We start from the raw sequence: 20,205 nt of genomic DNA, 5'->3' as shown, positions 1-20,205 counted from the left end.
AGTTAGTAGACGGGATGCTTGCGTTTTAACGTCCATCCGAGGGACGGCACACACATTGAAGAATCGCCCTGCTTGTGAAACACCAGGATGATGCTTTATAGCAGGGTCGGGATAAAACCCAGGCTAGACAGCTTAGAGACGAGTGTGCATACCTCTTGGCCATCTTGTCGGCCTGGACCCTCCACTACCCATCCATGGTGAGATCTTCCTCTGCCAATTGCACCAAAATGAATGTTAAACTACCAGGGCCTAATTTACGCATGGCGTTTAAGAGTTAGATGCGTGTGGAATCGCTAATCATGCGATGATCAACCGTCCAAAGTTAATCACCAAAGATCATTTCTCTAATGCGTGATCAAAACTAAATAACAAAAACTTTTACACGTCTGCGAGGGCATGTTTAAGAGTGTGTTTAAGGCCTTCGAGCAAGCATTAGACAAACATGGTAGAGTTAGGACTGCAGTTGTACACTCTTATACTTCCTGGCAGTTCAGGTTAACTTTACAATCACTATAGGTTACACTATTGTGGTTTATGTACTGCAGTAAGGTTTGCGGTAACTGAAGCAATTACAGTTCCAACTAGATGGTATTCATAGAATACTTACCCTGCGCAATCAACTTGTTGCGAGCCAACTCTCCTGTTTTTGAACATTTTTTTTTTCTTTGATCCATATGGCTGCCAGACCACGTGAGCGATGACGTCACAAATTTATATTGTCCAATTGAATTGTTGCATAGATCATGCTCAATATATTTCAAACTGATCAGAACTAAGCATTGTCCCTGTCGAATTATGACGTCATAATTATGGCACCAATGACATCATCATTAACACCTATTCCCCATAGGGAGTTCTTTACAATGAGCCATGTTTCAATTTTTTCCAGGCAGCGGTTTTGGAGATATAGAGGTGCAACATTTTTCGGTTTTTCCAAGATGGCGCCTGTACCACATGACCGATTATAATCATTAAAATATTCTGCATGAGGACGCGCTCCTATGGTGAAAATTTTGTGCCCATCAGACGAACAGTTGCTGAGAAAAAAAATTTCACAATGATCGGATAAGTGTTGTACTTGTCGAATTATGACGTCATAACGAAGGCACCTGTGACATCATTAACATATCTTATTCCCCAAGGGGAGTACTTGACAATGAGCCATGTTTCAATTTTTTCCATGGAGCGGTTTCAGAGATAGAGATGCAATTTTTTTCGATTTTTTCCAAAATGGCATTTGTACCACATGACCGATGACGTTATAATTATCATGAAAAAAATATACAGGAGGAGAGCCGCACATATTCTGAAAATTTCGTGTCCATCGGTGTAACAGTTGCAGAGGAATTTTTGTTTTATTCATACTGATCAAATCAAGCATTGTACTTGTCGAATTATGACGTCATAATTAAGGCACCGATGACATCACCATCAACATATCTTATTCCCCATGGTGAGTACTTGACAATGAGCCATGTTTCAATTTTTTCCCATTGAGCGGTTTAGGAGATAGAGGTGTAACGTTTTTCCAAGATGTCATCCGCACCACGTGACCTATGACATCATAATTATGAATAAAATAAATTCTACATGCGGAGGCGCTCTTATGTAAAATTTCGTGTCAATCGGACCAACGGTTGCCGAGAAAATGAATTTTTAAAGTGCAGACACGTATGTACACGTACGCAACTGAATGCTTACCCCGCTTTTCGTTTCGCTGGCGAAGGGTAATAACAGTAGTCTGCAGAGAATTACTATAGTAAGGGGACGTACGTACAAGCATTACATGGCTTATAATTGGTAGTTTACATGGAATGGTGAATATGGATGCGTTAGGAGTGCTTGAATTAGCTCAAGAGGAGGTAGAAGAGGATAGGAATAGGGCAGTTTGCCGACGTGCAATGAGAATCTTCGATGATGGATGCAATCTTCTGTAGGAGTATGACAATATCAATTTTGGCCGGAGTTAGACTCGAAGGAATCATTCCGTTGGCTGCTGAATCTACGATGAGCAATGCACTGAATCCCCTCCAACAATTGTCTTTGGCGTTTTGATTCTATCTATGCAAGTGCATCATTTCAATTGGACGTTGGAGATATAGGCCATGCTTCACAGGCAAATCGGCTCTGTTTAGACACGCACAACTAAAGGGCGGTGTATCTCCCTTCGTAAATTGCCGTTTAGACGTGCGATTAGATGCACGCGTACAATGAGGTTTTCGTCAGCGTTTCAGGGTTACGCGTGTGTTCGCGTGACGCTCATTAAACGCCTTTCATAAATTTGGTCGTTAATGTTTCCAAACATGTCCACATCATGTCAATCGAAAATCTAAAGTGTTGACACAAGGTATTAATATCACTGTTTGACCTGAACGGTAAAGATGACAAAGTCCTACCTCCGTAGACTCAGATGTTGCTTCAGTTTGACAATTTGAAGATGGTTCTCGAGTGCCTCCCATTCTTTCCTGTTCCTCCTCCTTTTTCAAGCCAACCTCACGCACCTCCTCTGCCCCTCCCTCATGCTCCTTCACGCTGCCCTCATGCCGTTCCTCACCATTGGGACCTTCCTCTGCACAGCCATCATGCCCTTCACTGCCTTCACCTTGTATGATATTCATCGTAGTGTTCTGTGGTAATTAGAAGGGAAGGGTAAAATGCAGTTAACAGTTTGTTAGTATCCCAAAAGGTAACACGTTGGGCAAACAAAATGAACAAAGTGAGAGATGGAAAACACAACAAGCAAAAAAGACTAAAAAGCATCTGAAAATACAAAGCCTGTCCGCATCAGTTTGGATTTAGACGTCTTCTTCTTCCATAAGCTAAACATGATGAAAACAGTTTAAACTATATTGAATTGTTGCATAGATCATGCTCAATAAATTTCAAACTGATCAGACTAAGCGTTGTCCCTGTCGAATTATGACATCATAATTATGGCACCAATGACGTCATCGTTAACACCTATTCCCCATATGGAGTTCTTTACAATGAGCAATGTTTCAATTCTTTCCATGCAGCGGTTTTGGAGATATAGGTGTTACATTTTTTTCGATTTTTCCAAGATGGCGCCTGTACCACATGACCTACGTCGTCATGATTATCATAAAAATATTCGAAAGGAGGAGGTGCTCCTATGGTGAAAATTTAGTGTATATCAGACCAACAGTTGGTGAAATTTTTAAAATAAAGTTAAGATGGATGTGTTGTACTTGTCGAATTATGACGTCATAATGAAGGCACCGATGACATCATCAACATATCTTATTCCCCATGGGGAATACTTGACAATGAGCCAGGTCTCAATTTTTTCCGTGGAGTGGTTTCAGAGATATAGAGGTGTGAAGTTTTTCCAAGATGGCGCCTGTACCACGTGATTTATGACGACATACTAATCATTAAAATATTCTACAGGAAGAGGCGCTCCTATGGTGATAATTTCATGTCAATCGGACCAACGGTTGCCGAGAAAATGAATTGTTAAAATGCTGACACGTACGGCACACGTACATACCTGAATGCTTAACCCCACTTTTCGCTTCAGGAGCGCAGGGTAAAGACACAAAATGATAATTGATGATTTTATGGAGCCTTCACCTTTGAAATTTTGATCCAAAAGAAATAATCAGCTTCTAGCTTATGATTGGTGAATTAATTATGTGACCCAATATGCAAATTCTTTATATTTCAGGTCAATTGGATGAAAATTTATGATTTTATGTAACGCTGGCCTTTGACCTTTTGACCATATTATGAATTTGCCTTCTCCACATTATCATAATAAAGGTTTGTTGAAAATTTGATGACAAAACTCAAATGGTAAAAAGGTTACGGATCGGACAGACACACACATGCACACGATTGCAAAACCTCCACACATGCACACGGAATTTATCTTCAATTTACCTTCAAAGCAGCAATGACACAGGCGAGCACACCTGTGCCAGAGTACATCTGATCGGCAGCAAACTGGTGGCGCAAGCAGCGGTACACTGCATTCATTGCTCGCTTTACCTGGTTGCACATGAATCAATCCGTTCAATTAAGCCTTCTCACTCCGTCACCTCACTCCTCCATGAGCCTCGACCTTGTAGAAACACAATCCAGCATATTCGATGCACGCTAGTAAAGGTGTACTTACAACCTGCGTGCTCTCGTCCTGTCTGCACTTCTGCAGCTCTTCTTCCAACTTGCGTTTCATGACCACCGTTCTGGTGCGCATCAACTCCCCCTGTCGCAACATGCCGTGGTCTCAGCACACTTGGCCACAAACAAAATTAAGTTTTGGGAAACGCATGCTAACCGAACACGCCGCGGATGACAAGCTCAACATGGTGACATGCGCATGATAAACAACCTGCTCCAGGGCTTGGTTAAGGTCAGCCCGAACCTCCTGCAGGTGTTTCTCGGTCTCTTCCCTTTTCCTATCCAGATCGCCACGCTCACACTGAAACTTCTTCAACTCTTCCTGCGTCTCTGCATCACACAGCATCAAACCTTCATTCATGGATCATGGTCATGGTCACCATGGTAAGTTTTCACTGGAAACTTGATAGATTCAAAATGCACCTTCAAGGTTGCTCTTCACACTTTTCAGCTCTTCTTGCAGCACCTGCAGCTGGGCCATCACTTTGTCCTTCTCTTGAGATAAATGCAGCTGGGAAAACGAAGGGGGGGGGGGGGGTTTGGGGATGGGGTGGCACATGGTGTAGCTGTCAGGGTTTTGTCTTGAAGGTCTTGCACTTCAAAAGTTCTGAAAGGCAGGTACAGACAGCCTCATGGAAGAAGAGAGTAACAGAGGGCAAAGGGTCAGCAGAGTGGGGCGAACAAACTAGGATACCCACATTGACGAAAGAAATGGCAAGTCAGAAGTTGGAAAAACTCAGAGATAGAAATGTGTGAGAGAGAAAGAGAGGTAGACGTGTGTGTGTGTGGAGGGGGGGGGGGGGAAGAGAGAGGGAAAAAGAGAAAAGGAAAAGAGAGAGAGAGAGAGGGAAAAGAGAGAAAGGGAAAAGAGAGAAGGAAAAGAGAGAGAGAGGGAAAAGAGAGAAAGGGAAAAGAGAGAGAGGGAAAATAGAGAGAGGGAAAAGAGAGAGAGGGGGAAAAGAGAGAGAAAAAAAGAGAGAGAAAGAGAGGTAGACGTGTGTGTGTGGAGGGGGGGGAAGAGAGAGGGAAAAAGAGAAAGGGAAAAGAGAGAAGGAAAAGAGAGAGAGAGGGAAAAGAGAAAGGGAAAAGAGAGAGAGGGAAAATAGAGAGAGGGGGAAAAGAGAGAGAGGGGGAAAAGAGAGAGAGGGAAAAGAGAGAGAGGGGGAAAAGAGAGAGAGAAAAAAAGAGAGGGAAAAGAGAGAGGGAAAAGAGAAAGGGAAAAGAGAGAGAAGGAAAAGAGAGAGAAGGAAAAGAGAGAGAAGGAAAAGAGAGAGAGAGAGAGAGAGCGAGGGAAAAGAGAGAAAGGGAAAAGAGAGAGAGGGAAAAGAGAGAGAGGGGGAAAAGAGAGAGAGGGAAAAAAGAGAGAGAGAAAAAAAGAGGGAAAAGAGAGAGAGGGAAAAGAGAGAGAGGGGGAAAAGAGAGAGGGAAAAGAGAGAGAGGGAAAAGAGAGAGAGGGAAAAGAGAGAGAGGGGGAAAAGAGAGAGAGGGAAAAGAGAGAGAGGGAAAAGAGAGAGAGAAAAAAAAGAGAGGGAAAAGAGAGAGAGAAAAAAAAGAGAGGGAAAAGAGAGAGAGTGAAAAGAGAGAGAGTGGGGGAAAAGAGAGAGAGAGGGGGAAAAGAGAGAGAGGGAAAAGAGAGAGGGGGAAAAGAGAGAGAGGGAAGAGAGAGAGGGAAAAGAGAGAGGGAAAAAGAGAGGGAAAAAGAGAGGGAAAATAGAGAGAGGGAAAAAGAGAGGGAAAATAGAGAGGGAAAAAGAGAGAGGGAAAAAGAGAGGGAAAATAGAGAAAGGGGAGAAAGAGAGACAGAGACAGACAACGATGGCTGCAGACCAAGGATTGGAGAGAAAAGCATGAGACTATGGAAAATGGTTCCACAAAATGGAGATGGTTAAGCTCAAGTCCAAAGGAGGGAAACTAGGTACTGCAACTAGGTACTACTACTACTACTACTACTACTACTACTACTACTACTACTTCGTTCCCTTGGGCTAGACCTAGGGGGAACAGCAAGGTTAGGGAAGGAAGGAATTTTGTATTTGTTTTTTTCTGCCATGGTGCTGGTGATTGTTTACAGACTCTTCAAAGAAAACGAGTTATTGGTTTCTGGTAAAATGCACGAGACCTAGACCAAGAGGTGCACAGGTTTGTAAATAGGTAAAAATGATCAAAACCAACAAGATGCACATGGACGGAAAGAAAAGCATGGCCTTGTAACCTTGTCGTCCTCCAGCTGAGCAAGTAGAGTACGATCCATCTGTTGCTGACCACAACCTTCTGGCCTGTTAGAGATGAGGGTGGAGTGGGGATTGGGGTGAGGATTGAGCAGCAGCATGATATGTTAATTGTCCAATTCACATGAGACAAGTCCATTAACACTTCCCCTTTTCACCTGAGCCAAGCCATAATGCATTGCGAGTTAGATAAGATTAGCTCGTAGTCATCGGTCGTGACGTGACACTCATGAACAAAGTCATTTTTGAACAGTTTGGGAGAATATTGCAAGAAGAGATGACGATCATAATATCTGAAGTGAACCTGGAGGATCCATTTTTATTTAATTAGTTTAATAATACCACATCGGCTTTGAGCACACATTTGGTACTCCACTCCACTCCACTCCACTCCACTCCACTCCACTCCACTCCACTCCACTCCACTCCACTCCACTCCACTCCACATTTTGTGTATATATAGTCGAGGCTCATAGAAAAGCTAAATCGGACCAGGACACAACCTAACAAAAGGAATACGGTAGCAGGAGAAGGGGGAAGGAAATGCCAACGGCAGGGTGGAGGGATAAAGTAGATGGAGATGGACAAACGAGAGACGTTGGTAATGATGGGGGGGGGGGGGGGAGGGTATGGGACAATGCATGGGGTGGACAAGAAGGATACAGAAGCACCACTTCAGAAGGTGGGAGAGAGTGGGGGTCGTTTAACGAGTGGAGAAAAGATCATGATTTTGGATGGGGGATGACTTGAGATGGTGGTGAACAGCTGCCTTGAAGATCTGGAGGGAAGAAGAATATTGAAGAGTGTGGAAGGCAGTTCCACAGGTGGGGAAAAAGAGGATAGGTGCAAAACCACAAAGGAGGTGGGAAGACAGACCACTGCCCTGTCAGGTATGGCAAAATGATAGGCCCACAGACCCAGATTCATAGCATAGCAAGAGATTCCAATGATCTTGGAGGCCTCGGTTTCCATCGAGTCGAGCTGAGCAACATGTGAGGTAGGGGCGCCAGCCCAGAGTGGAGAGCAGTACTCCATCTAGCTGTGGAAGAAAGCCTTGTAGATGGATAGGAGCTCAGGTGTGCCAAGGACAGACTTTGCTCGATGGAGGATGCCCAGTTGCCATCTGGCCTTGGAGGCCAACTCGTATGTAGTTTTCTCAAGAGAGATCATGGCTGAGAGAGCCCGAAGAGTTTGAATGACTAAACCGTTTCAAGATGGTTGTTGAGAAAGTATATGCGAGCGTTTGCAGTGCGATCCTGTTGGAGAGGCAGAGTGAGTGTGTGGGATTTCTCAGGGTCGAAAGAGTATTCCAAGTGTTTGTTTTCCCCCTAATCTCATCTACTAAAACTCCACCTTACAAATGGAAGAAGAGGGGAAAACATCTACTATAACATCTTAAGCTTTCTCAGCCTGCTCAAAAATGACTTGCCTTGGAACAGGCCACAACAGTTTCTGCACGATCAAGAGATCAAAATAATTTTTTTCCCACTTTCCTCACACATCATCGAATGTCTGATCTTCATACTTGTGAATCGCTGTATACAATACATCGCTATTGGAGGCGCTGTAGTTTTAAAATGAGGAGTTTAGAGCAATTTTATGCATTATATGATGCGATTTTCCCATGATGTCTTCTTCCTTCCTTCCGTTTAAGTGCTGCTGCTTCATCTGGATGAAGATTGCCTCAATGATTACCTCTCATGGACCAATTAAAGCACACAATCAAAGTTCTGCGATTTTAAAAAGAGTGCGAAATCCAGTACAAGTGAAAAAAAAATTTATGCTAAATTAAAAAGGAAACAGATGGGACCGACGTTTTTTTCCGCGCCATCCCTAGAGAGTACTAGCGTACTCTGATTACAGATTACATAAAGGCTCCTTCATTCGCCATTGTTACATCTGGCCACGTGACGTATATAGAGCCTCGTGGCTCTGAAAATGCCATAAAAGCAAGCCATTCCTTATCAACCGATGTTTGTAAGCCATGGCAATACAGTTGCAAGCAGTGTAATTGACTTTTTTAGTTTTTGAAAAAGAAAAAAAATTACAAATTGACATGCAAGGCAGTGTTAGGGTGATAAAATAAACGGAGTATTCTTCAACCGTTTTGTTGGAGTGCTTGAGCCATTTGGCGAGTGCTCTGCAAACCTCCTTTCTTCCATGCAAGTGCTGCTTCATCAGAATGAAAATGAATGATCGTTTTAAGGCCATTTTTCCCCGCTAGAGCGGGGGTTAGCCTTACGGGCCCCATGACAATCATGGTTCCCTGTTTGAGGCAATGTTTTTATGGCCGGATGCCCTTCCTGACGCCAACTCTTGGTCACGCTCTTACGATGCGCAGGGATATGGTGGACCTATTCAGGATGAAGATTATTGCCATTTTGGTGAGAATGAGATGACCAAAGTTCTGAGATATTTAAAAGAGAGCAGAAAATCAATATAATATTATGGATTACAAAAAGGTTCCTTCGTTCACCAGTTAGGTCTGGCCTCTTCAAGCTTATTGTTAAGGGAACCCCCGCCCCTCCCTGCTCCCTCTCCCCATTCTTCAGATACCCGCTCACCCCTCCTCCCGATCCCCGCTCACCACTCCTCCCGATCCCCGCTCACCCCTCCTCCCGATCCCTGCTCACCCCTCCTCCCGATCCCACTCTCTTCCCGCTCCCCCTTTCCCCTCTCCTCTCCTCTTCCTTCCTTCCTTTTGTGTAAATGCTGCTTCATCACGATGACAATTACCACACTGCAACTACTTTGCTCCCCTACTCCCTCGCTTCCAGCTCACCCCTCCTCCTCTTCCCCTCTCCCTCACCTGCAGCTCAAGCTATCCACTCGCTCACTCGTGCTCGCTTCCCTCTCCCTCCACTCCCAGTGATCATCAATGCCATGCCCAATAAACGAGTGAAGGGAAAAAAGGGTCATACCCAATTGGTCAGTGACGCGTCCAATCGCCAAGTGAAGGGAAAAACGGACACACCCAATTGGTCAGTGCCACAACCATTCGACGAGTGAATATTGGTGACAAAGCTACAGCCACACAACCTTTTTATTATAGAAAGACTCACCGAAAGCACCCGGCGTTGCCCGGGTTCTTTTTGAATGAATTTACTACTATAATTCAGCTTTTACTCGTGGCGGTAGAAGATTGACTACTATAATTCAGCTCAGCTTTTAATTGCGAAATTGGCCCAGCCCGACCGAGGCGGCCTCGACCGGCCTCGCCTATAACCTTCCCGGGGCCTGTCCCGACATTTTTTGTCAGAGGTTTCCTCCTATCTTTCACAGTTCAGGAGATTAGCGCGCACAGACAAACACACAAACAAACAAACACACAAAAACTTTATTTTATATATATAGAAGATATAATATGATAAAACTATCAATAATTAATTATCCTACAAATGTCCGGTCTATTTTAGTGTTGTATTACCATATCTCATCAAACCTGCTTGGTGTGTGGGGGTGGGGGAGGCTCCCATCTACAGGTGCAGGTGTGAAAAGGGTAAGTATACCACACTACATAGTCCTTACTGCTACCTGCCATCCAGCAGCTGTCTTGTATCCAAACTCAGGTCTCCAACCTGTGTGAGTGCAAATAAAGTACATTATAGAATAAAAAATCATTCACACACTTCTCACTTCATTTTGCACAAGGTATCAACCAACCGAATGCATACAAAGGCACAACACTCCAAACCTATCGTCAGATTCTAACCGAGCGCATGGAGCGGTCCATTCGTGTGTCGACCATGTGATGCATGCCTTGTGGCCCAATGAGTCGAGGCGCTCTGACAGACCGCCCATAGTGAGACGAATGTCGGTGTGATGCTGTCTCATCTCACCGACGAGCCACGCCATGTCGGCCATACCTGCGTGCGCAGCGGTAACCACAATGTCCAGGTTAGGTTAACTCGCGTGAAGCTCGTCATTCTCTTACCCACAAACAGGTAATTGGATTTCTTGTTTTCATGAAACGTATGCATCATTTTGAGTCTGGTGGAAAAACATTGCATATCGAGTGCGTGCGTGTATATTGAATGTGTGCTCACGACCCAAAAGGAGAAGTGTGAAATGACCACAGATTTTCACAAGACTTTTCCATATCGCAGTTTGAAACTTTTGTAATTTTCTAGTTCTAGTTCCGTTTCTGCTTATTTACATCATTACCAGTAAAGATCTTGCATTCATCGTGCCCATTGGCTTTTTCTCGAGTTTCATGCAAACCACTTCGTTCCCTTTTATCGCGGTTGCAGAACCTCCAACCTCGCTCGGTTCAATCACGCTCTTCCCACCACTGCAACCTACCCATACACTACCACCTCAGGTTATCCTCCGTGCCTTCCAGTGATCTGCTATAACCTCATTAACCGTCCATGTCACCTTACTTGCAGGTTGCTAAGTTTCCATCCTCTTCACCTGTTCCTCTTCACTTGGCATCCTATTGCCATAGAGTTGCTTTTAGCATCCATCACCTTGGTCTGATATGTCCAGAAATGGTGTTTACAAGAGCTTGTGAAAACCCATGTGACCACTGCACTCGTCTGCTTTTGGATTGTGGCTCGTGGTAACACCTTTGTGGTGTTGATAGAGCGAGAAAACGTGTGTGTGTGTGGTTAGGTGTGTGTGCGTATGGGTATGTGCGTATGGGCGTGTGCGTATGGGAGTGTGCGTATGGGAGTGTGCGTGTGGGCGTGTGCGTGTGGGCGTATGGGTGTGCATATGGGTGTGTGTGAATGGGTGTGTGTGAATGGGCGTGTGCGTAGAGGCGTGTGCGTATGGGCGTGTGCGTATGGGCGTGTGCGTATGGGAGTGTGCGTATGGGAGTGTGCGTATGGGCTTGTGCGTATGGGAGTGTGCGTATGGGAGTGTGCGTATGGGAGTGTGCGTATGGGAGTGGGCGTGTGCGTGTGCGTATGGGTGTGCATATGGGTGTGTGTGAATGGGTGTGTGTGAATGGGCGTGTGCGTATGGGCGTGTGCGTATGGGCGTGTGCGTATGGGCGTGTGCGTATGGGCGTGTGCGTATGGGCATGGGCGTGTGCGTATGGGAGTGTGCGTATGGGAGTGTGCGTATGGGAGTGTGCGTATGGGAGTGTGCGTATGGGCGTGTGCATATGGGCGTGTGAATGGGTGTGCATATGTGTGTGTGAATGGGTGTGCATATGGGTGTGTGCAACAAGTTAACAACTCTGCAGAATTACCCATTCTGTTCAACTAAAATTACTAAATGAACAAACTTTGTAGCAATAGACAGATGCAACAACTCGCCCACCAATCATAAACTCCTTTCAGTTAATTTCTGTGCAAAAAAAAACGCAAAAAAACTCCAAAACCATTCAGATGATCGATAATGTGATATCATTTCCAAATAGATGAAGTAAAGGTAACACAGCGACACCAAAAAAAGGCCAGCTCCCAAAGGATCGATAAATGAGCAAAACATACTGAAACCGCCAAATACGCCGATTTTTCATTGGGGAGGGGAGTGTTGGGAGGGGGAAGTTTGCAAGTTTGCTGCATATCAACTCGTACCCACAATATACAACATTACCCAAGTCTGACGGTTTTTGTAAAATATGCCATGATGCTTCGATGTTCAAACGTGACGACGGCGGCCGGTGGTACCTGGGAGGAGGAGCTGCTGAGCGGGAGGAAAAGACGGCAGGGCTGCAGGAGCCGTGTTCGGAACGAAGGCAAATTGATAGTTTGACGATGCCTGGAAGGATTACCATGTACTGTGATTAGCGTCGTTAAACCGTACGAGAGAAGGGGAGAAAGATGATTCATTTCACTCTTTTTAAAGAGAGGTTCAAACCAAAGCATCCGACACCGAGCTTCGCAGTGAACCAGAAGTGATTTTTGCTAGCGCCATATACAAGCAGCAAGGATGGTTAATAAAGGTGATGTCAGCTGACTTCCAAGCAGACAATGACATCAGGCAAATGATGGAGTGAATAGAGAAGAAAGTTAGTGAAGTACAACATGCTGTCTTTTGATTAAATATGTCGGTGAAGTGACCGGTACTTTTCCTCGTAAATTCATAAAATACAATCCCAGAGGAGGCAAAACCACAAGGGAGGAAGGGAGGCGGCCATTTAATGTTCACAGCTGTCGCTATCGATGACACTACTAAGGGTGAATGGAGTCAAGATGGAGAGGAAGAAGTTTAAAACTTCTTGTTGAGAAGAATGAGCCAAACACAAAACTTGTATTTTGATGAATGAATGAATGATCGTTTTAAGGCCATTTTTCCCAGCTAAAGCGGGGGTTAGCCTTGCGGGCCCCATGGCAATCATGGTTCCCTTTTTGAGGCAATGTTTTTATGGCCGGATGCCTTTCCTGACGCCAACCCTTAGTCGCCTCTTACGATGCGCACTGCGCAGGGATACGGTGTACCTATTCTAAATCGGGGTACACACCGTGATCATTCATCCCAGCAAGCTGGTACTCAATTTGCCGACCTCGGAAGGATGACAGGCCGAGTCAACCCCCGTGGCGTTAATTCAGCGATCGACCGGGATTCGAACCCAGGATTCCAGGATCCCAAGCCTGCACCCTAACCGCTAAGATGCATTTGATGCATTTGATGCATTTTGATGATGCAAGAAAACTCGACCCACCGCTGGGAAAAATAAATGTGACAAATACCAAAAGCTACACACAAAAGAGTAACGTCTGCACCAATGTGGAGTGGTGGTGCCGACGTGGGTGGTGCAGACATTAATACAATGGTGCCCCAAATACAGAACTCAGGACCATTCCTTAATGCCTGAAGAAGAAACCTTTGACGGCTCTCGTACGTGTCGCGATGCCAATTTAGCCGAGCTGCGATTAACCGCAAAGAGCAATGTATGCATCACGTGGTCTTCAGTGCGCACGGAACTTCTCACTTAAAGGAATTCAAAACAAAACTCGGGGAGGGTGTTCGGAAGAAAGAGCAGGATTGCGAAAAAGGACGGCTTAAAGGGAAGTAGTGAAATGTTGCGCAAAATGCCGTTACTATTATGTAATTAATAATAAGCATTTATAATAATTCAAAGATGACAATGTGGTAGATGATAAACAAAAACGTCGTACTGCGAAGGGGTGTTGGGAGCTTGGCCGTGATTCTGGACCGACAAAAGGCCTCGGTGCGAGCTGTATTGGATGATGATACACATGGGGATTTCCACTTGAATCTGCAAACAAAAGTCAAAATGAAACATTTTAATTAACACGCACGGACAGCAACTCACTCATAGCATATTCACTTCCAAATGGAACCAACATACTCCCCTCTCCCACCAGCCCTGGAAAAAATTTATCAACGAATATGATCCAAACAGCTGAAAGCGCAAGTCTAGACTACAGTTGGATCACGTGGGCAAAAGGTGCGGATCTCATGACAAAATGCCAACCGGGTGCGCAATCCTCCATTATCAAATCTCACGTTATCACGGCATGTTGGGTAATCCGAAATCACAGCTGCTGAATGAAGTCTTAAGACTAGGCCGACGAGCCCCGAATCTATCTGCAAACTAAAGCTGAAAGGTCAATCTGCTTCCAACCATCGGCTACTCGGAAATCCACAAATCGCGCAACCGCTGCCTGCTCATTCCCATTCCAATCCTCTGAAGAATGCGACACCACAAACATGAGTGGTGAGAGCTGCTGTCACGTTGGACCAATTGTACCACAAGATGTAGAACAAGAAAGTATTTCAATCACGACAGACAGAACAGAATAAGCACGTTTCATTCGCTGCACACGTCGATAAGTTTTCGCTACACACATCTTCATTCTGCCTTGAAAACACCAAAAGCAAGGCCCAGCCATCTGTCTCAATGACTGTAGCCTCGATTCTCCGAAACCTCGATTCTGCCAGTTTACCTACAAAATGAAAAAGTGGAATTCCAACCAGTCTTACCTTGAAAACGTGGCAGTGGTTGTGGCTGTGATGTGGGTTGTGGCTGTGATTTGAGTGGTGGCTGTGAAATCATAGTCGGAAGTTTATCAGCATGCGTAGTTAGAGCCGGCTTGTCCAAGTCCTGTAAAATATGTACAAGGTCGAGAGGAAATTGTGAGGTGCGTTTCCAGCCTCATATTAAATCATTTATTTGGACAACTTGAGGCATATTGAAAGAGACATGGGGCGGGGGGCATTGATAAATAAATATATCCTGACACAACCTTTCCCAGCGATTTTAGAGTATTGGTGGGAAGATCGATATGCAAGGATGGCGAAGTCAACGTGACACATCGAGCAGATGCACGTAGGCGACTGTCCGGATATGGTGCGCCCCATTTTCCAGGACCCTAACACCCAACATCGAGCGGGGTGTACAAATGCTGCTCATCGACGTGTGTATCACCACATTACAAATGGGCAATGAATTATTTTATGTTTGAGGTTTTCTAATTTCCAATGTTCATCCTCCATCATCATATATATATATATATATATATATATATATATATATATATATATATATATATATATATATATATACACAAAGAATTAAGTTAAGCACCCCCCCCGTTTTTTTACAACCTCGCACATTACAAGTTTGTTGTCGTCAAAACAGTGTAATATACCCATGATATTGCTATATTTTCTGGAGAAGTGATATTATGGTCACATAAAAACATAACAATCATGCCGTTTTCAATATTTTATTCTGAATAATTTAAGGTGAAATTTTTTGGGAATTTTAGGCATATTTTCACCTCAATTTAAGTATGGAGCTATAGGTCCATCACGGACAGTGTGGATGACGTTTATGTTTTCTAACGTACAGTCATTGTTCTGAGAAGACCTCTAGCGATCTTTGCGTCAATAACGTGTGTAGGACCCACGTGATCGGATCACTGACTCAACCCTACGTCTCATAGACCCTGTAAGCCGTCGTATGCGTTGCTGTGGCAGGTTGTTCCATTCCCGATGTAATGCACGTTCCAATTCATCCAGATTGGCTATTGGAGGGACCATCTTCGCAATTTGTCGTCCCAACATGTCCCAAACGTGCTCGAGGGGGTTCAACCTGCCACAGCAACGCATACGACGGCTTACAGGGTCTATGAGACGTAGGGTTGAGTCAGTGATCCGATCACGTGGGTCCTACACACGTTATTGACGCAAAGATCGCTAGAGGTCTTCTCAGAACAATGACTGTACGTTAGAAAACATAAACGTCATCCACACTGTCCGTGATGGACCTATAGCTCCATACTTAAATTGAGGTGAAAATATGCCTAAAATTCCCAAAAAATTTCACCTTAAATTATTCAGAATAAAATATTGAAAACGGCATGATTGTTATGTTTTTATGTGACCATAATATCACTTCTCCAGAAAATATAGCAATATCATGGGTATATTACACTGTTTTGACGACAACAAACTTGTAATGTGCGAGGTTGTAAAAAAAACGGGGGGGGGGTGCTTAACTTAATTCTTTGTGTATATATATATATATATATATATATATATATATACACACACACACATATAGCGAAATGTCCGTTTGTTTGTTTGTGAACCTACTCCTCTGAGCTCCCAAGGTTAATCGCCACAAAACTTTATGAGATAACATATTTTACCACTCTGCACCTAAATAGGGGTTTAAAACAGTTATTTTCCCACAATTCAAAATTTATAGACATCTGAGCTGCCACCTGTCACTATGATCTCCAAGGGTGGATCCACATATACAAAGTTTATAAAAAGCCAAAATTTTATCGGATTTCAACATGGATACCGATATAATGAGCGAGATTGTGACCTCCGATCGTCAAATATATTATCAGATGTGAAAAACAACTCTCAATTAAGAAGAAGAAAAATATTTCCTCCCAAAATCGGTTTTGATGAACTTTTCTGTGCAATATTTGCATCGCATCACAAGTTGCAATGACGAATCTAAACCGATATCTCAAAGCGAAACCGATGTTGAAAAGTGAAACAAACTACTGATCTATGGATCATCGAATAGGAAACCAGAATGAAATGCTGTGGGAAACTGCTGAAAGCAAAGCGGTGGGGAGTATAGAGAGGGGGTGGGGGGGGGGGAGGTCAGGAGCTGAAGACACAATGTGGAGAGGGATAGGTGCCTGGAGGTGGTCGGTTGGTATGGAAAGAACTTTGGTGATCTTCCATCAGGCTGTAGGCACAAAACATGCCTAAACCTGTTTCCCAGTTGAGCTTTCATAACATCACCTTCAATCTCGAGCAGTACCTTGGAGGTACAACAAGTATGGATTGGAAATCTTAGCTGATAGAATGGAACAGGGTTGTCAAGGTTACCAGCTGAACCCACTGCGACATTTGCTCACTGAATATTTACACTGAATTCCCATTTCTACCAATCCACACTCCAAAGGAAATTGTTAATTTCACGTCAGACATCTACGACCCCTGTTATTAATGGGTACTATATATATATATATATATATATATATATATATATATATATATATATATATATATATATATATATATATATATATATATATGTATATATATATATATATACGTATATATATATATATATATATATATATGTATATATACAACGAACAATAGACGCATGCAAACGGAATAAAAAGTGTATATATATATATATTGTTACAGACGCGGTTGTGGATGTTAGTTTACCGAGCGGTTTGGTATGACCGCGTCTGCACAGTTTACCCGATTATACTCGAACGTTGGCCGAGTCGCGCTATGCTAAATCAATTAAGGAAAGGACACAACAGCTGGGTTAGATGACACGACACCAGGGGTACAGTTCTCAAGACCTCCGGAGGAGGTTATAATATGGGATATGCGGAACGTTTAGATTACAAGGACAAGAGGGACAGCATAGGAAGGTGGGCACTTAATCACGGCCTTATAGTAGCCCCGACAGACCACAGATAAACAGGACAAAACTGACTCACACAGGGATTGATGGCAAGGAAGGGCAGGTCGTCGATGGTCAGCACAAGGTGCACCTTGGCTCAGGGACAGGATCCACACGGTCCGAAAGATGCAGGGAGGTCTCTCAGCGCTCGGAGGTGGCGACTGGTTCTTCTTCAAGCTGGGGGCGCATCTCTCGTCACGTCCGGTAAGTGGCTGCGTATATCCAGCGGGGAGTGACACGCCCTCGGCTCGTTAGCTCCGCCCCAGATGGAATCGGCCCGCCGCTTCTTATTGGGTGCGGGGGGGGTTACCGGGCTCCGCCCTTGACGAGGAGCTGACAGCCAGCCCCTTCGTGGTAACCCCGTAACCTGGAGGTAACCTGGAGCACATGGGCAATGGCGGCTAACCGAGCCGGAGTGAGGACGCACACTCCCCGCGCGCTGTTGTTGTAGTTGTTGTTGTTGTTGTTGTTGTTTCATGAGGAAGATGGGAGGAGGTATGGGGAGGTCCTAAACTCACTACTAGTGCCATACAATCACATTCTGGTGCAACGAAGAGTCAGAATTAATGGAAACGAGTCCTTAACTGACATAGACTAAGAATAACTAGCAAGATGTCCTATAGTTGTCTACGTGAGATGCGGTGAACCTGGGCATGACATTTAATGGGGGAAAAAGGGGAAGGTCGGTTCTACAGAGAGTGTTGTTTACAGACAATGGGACTATGGAATGGGGGATTGGGGATAGTTGGGGAGTATTGGGGAAATAGGGGAATATTTACAAGCGGATATGGATGGAGGCCAAATCCCATATCCGCAACATTGCACCCTTCTCTACCCTCGGGGCGTCCCGACCCGATAAATTTTTACCTACTTTAGTGTGGCACACAGATGTAGTTCCCTCTACTATTAACTCTACCCTGAGTGCGACAGTTTTACAGATGTTCACAAATGAGTAAATATGTCCCCCTGCGACGTTGCACCCTTCTCCTCACAGAAACACACCCACAGGATAACCGAATCGCGGAAAGAATTTGCAAACTAAACATACAGCCGGTAGGGAGCATTATTTACACAAGACTACGCTGCTATTTACACTACGATCCAGGACCTGTTTTTGGAGGAACACATGCAGATGTTATGCATAGAGAGAGCACGCATGCCAGCATCGATACACCAACCCACGAGTGCTCTGTGGCCTTACGGCCTTTAATAATGTGCAGAGCACCCCTTCCAAGCACCAAAAGCACCACCCCATCATGTACAGTCAGCACCATCCGGTGCACCAATAAAGTGTTCAACAATCACCGGTGGTGTCGCAGCCGGCCGATGTTCTGCCGCTGGTCTTGCCTTCGTGTGGTGCACTTGGCCTTCTGGCTTCTTTAAAAATAAAGAAAGGCGCCAACCGCGTCCATTTCTAAATTGTGGCCGTCAGGGGGCCAACTATTAGTGGTTCACCTGGATGGCATAGGTGCCACGTTGACCAATAGGTCCATCCACGGGTGGTGCTTGCCCGCAAGAGAACTGCGGTCCATGGTGGGCGGCCACAAAAATTGCGGTCCATATGGTGTATCGATCCCGGCAGCAAGCAGCGAAAGTGCAGGCCCACAACTGCGGAGCCAGCACCTCTCTCTCCTCTCTCTCTGCCCCAAAGCCAGATCCTCGGAGGTGGGAGACAAAAGAAAAGACAAGTGAGTAAGGTGGTAAGGGCGCAAAAGTGCACGCAATGTAAGGTAATGCACACTGGGGGCACATGGGAACCAGGTGAGACAGGTACGTTCCTACCGTACGCCCCCCCCCCCCACCAAGTAACCTACATGGCCCCTCCCTTACCCCTTACTGTATCCACAAAACACAACACTACCCATAAACATCTACTTTACCAATCAACAAACGTCCCTACTGTCTTCCCCGTTCCTCCCATAAACCAAATTCGTCTTCTCTCCCTCCTAACCAATTAAATTTGCTATTTCCAACTCTCATCACAATTTGCCATCTCAAACTCAACATCATAATTTGCCATTACCAATTCATCATCAGTCCCTCCTAGGGAGGGAGAGATGGAATCACCCCAATGTCTCATCCACGTCGTGATGCGTCTCACAAATCCAACAGCAATTCTCCTTTCCTGCACACAGAACAAAGAAAACACAGGTGTGGAGTCATCATCATCACCACAGGTAAGTGGCTGCGTATGGTGCGACAGGTTCATCAATCCTAACTATTTCCTAAATGACTTTAACAACTTTACATTACCCGGGGTCTTTCCCTGCCAATCCATTGGCCCTCTTACACTATGGGTTCTAAAAACCAATTCCCATTGACCAAACTGTGGTGCTTTTCAATTTGGGGTCTCACTCCCCCGATTCATCTCCCGGTGCCCTCGCACAATTTCTGGGCTGTGGCGTGTACCTCGCCCAGCGGGTCTACCCACCTGCACACCTCCACCACTGTAGTTGCCTCCGAGCTTACCTGCTCCTTACCCTAACCTATCTACCTGGGGAAGGCCCTCTGGCGCTCTCCCCACTCGGTGCCCTCTCTGGCACTGGGCTACCCGGGTCCGTCCTAAGGATCCTCGGGCCCCATCCACAACTCTACCGGCTCCCAGAGCCCACCTGCGGCCTCACCTGGCCGACATCCTCACAGTGGTGGAGTGCCCAACCAACTACACACACTAACAGGCTACACGCCCAGCCATTTCCACAACACTAATGCACCCATCCACAATACCATTCTGCAACCGCACCACAAATGCCAATATCCAACCACAATTTACCTATACCCTCTACCTAACACTTACACTACCCACCCCGGGTACTCGTGAAATGGGTCCACTCTTCCCCCATCCACACCTTCGCACCATGCACACCACTCCGTACCACTTACTCCAACTCTCTCCACACCACTCATTCTCTGCTCCATATATTCCACACACCTGTCCTTGCACACCTGTGCTCTCAC

General features: G+C 45.1%; 1 protein-coding gene across 1 annotated transcript in view; it reads right to left on the bottom strand.

Annotated features, from left to right (window-relative positions):
• Positions 1-20,205, bottom strand: part of FKBP15 (FKBP prolyl isomerase family member 15) — a 43,986-nt gene that overhangs the window by 4,623 nt on the left and 19,158 nt on the right. The window contains exons 13-23 of the mRNA XM_068133983.2: positions 14,274-14,394; positions 13,445-13,545; positions 11,993-12,083; positions 10,131-10,237; positions 9,906-9,949; positions 6,356-6,419; positions 4,567-4,654; positions 4,355-4,473; positions 4,139-4,228; positions 3,904-4,011; positions 2,397-2,627 (exon numbers count right to left, since the gene is read on the bottom strand). Of these exons, the coding sequence (XP_067990084.2) occupies positions 2,397-2,627; positions 3,904-4,011; positions 4,139-4,228; positions 4,355-4,473; positions 4,567-4,654; positions 6,356-6,419; positions 9,906-9,949; positions 10,131-10,237; positions 11,993-12,083; positions 13,445-13,545; positions 14,274-14,394 (1,164 nt within the window). The remainder of the gene's footprint in view (positions 1-2,396; positions 2,628-3,903; positions 4,012-4,138; positions 4,229-4,354; positions 4,474-4,566; positions 4,655-6,355; positions 6,420-9,905; positions 9,950-10,130; positions 10,238-11,992; positions 12,084-13,444; positions 13,546-14,273; positions 14,395-20,205) is intronic.

This window comes from Myxine glutinosa, chromosome 13 (assembly GCF_964187855.1).
Source record: "Myxine glutinosa chromosome 13, kmMyxGlut1.1, whole genome shotgun sequence".
NCBI classification, from domain to species: Eukaryota; Metazoa; Chordata; class Myxini; order Myxiniformes; family Myxinidae; genus Myxine; species Myxine glutinosa.
This window is presented reverse-complemented; position numbering and strand designations above follow the sequence as displayed.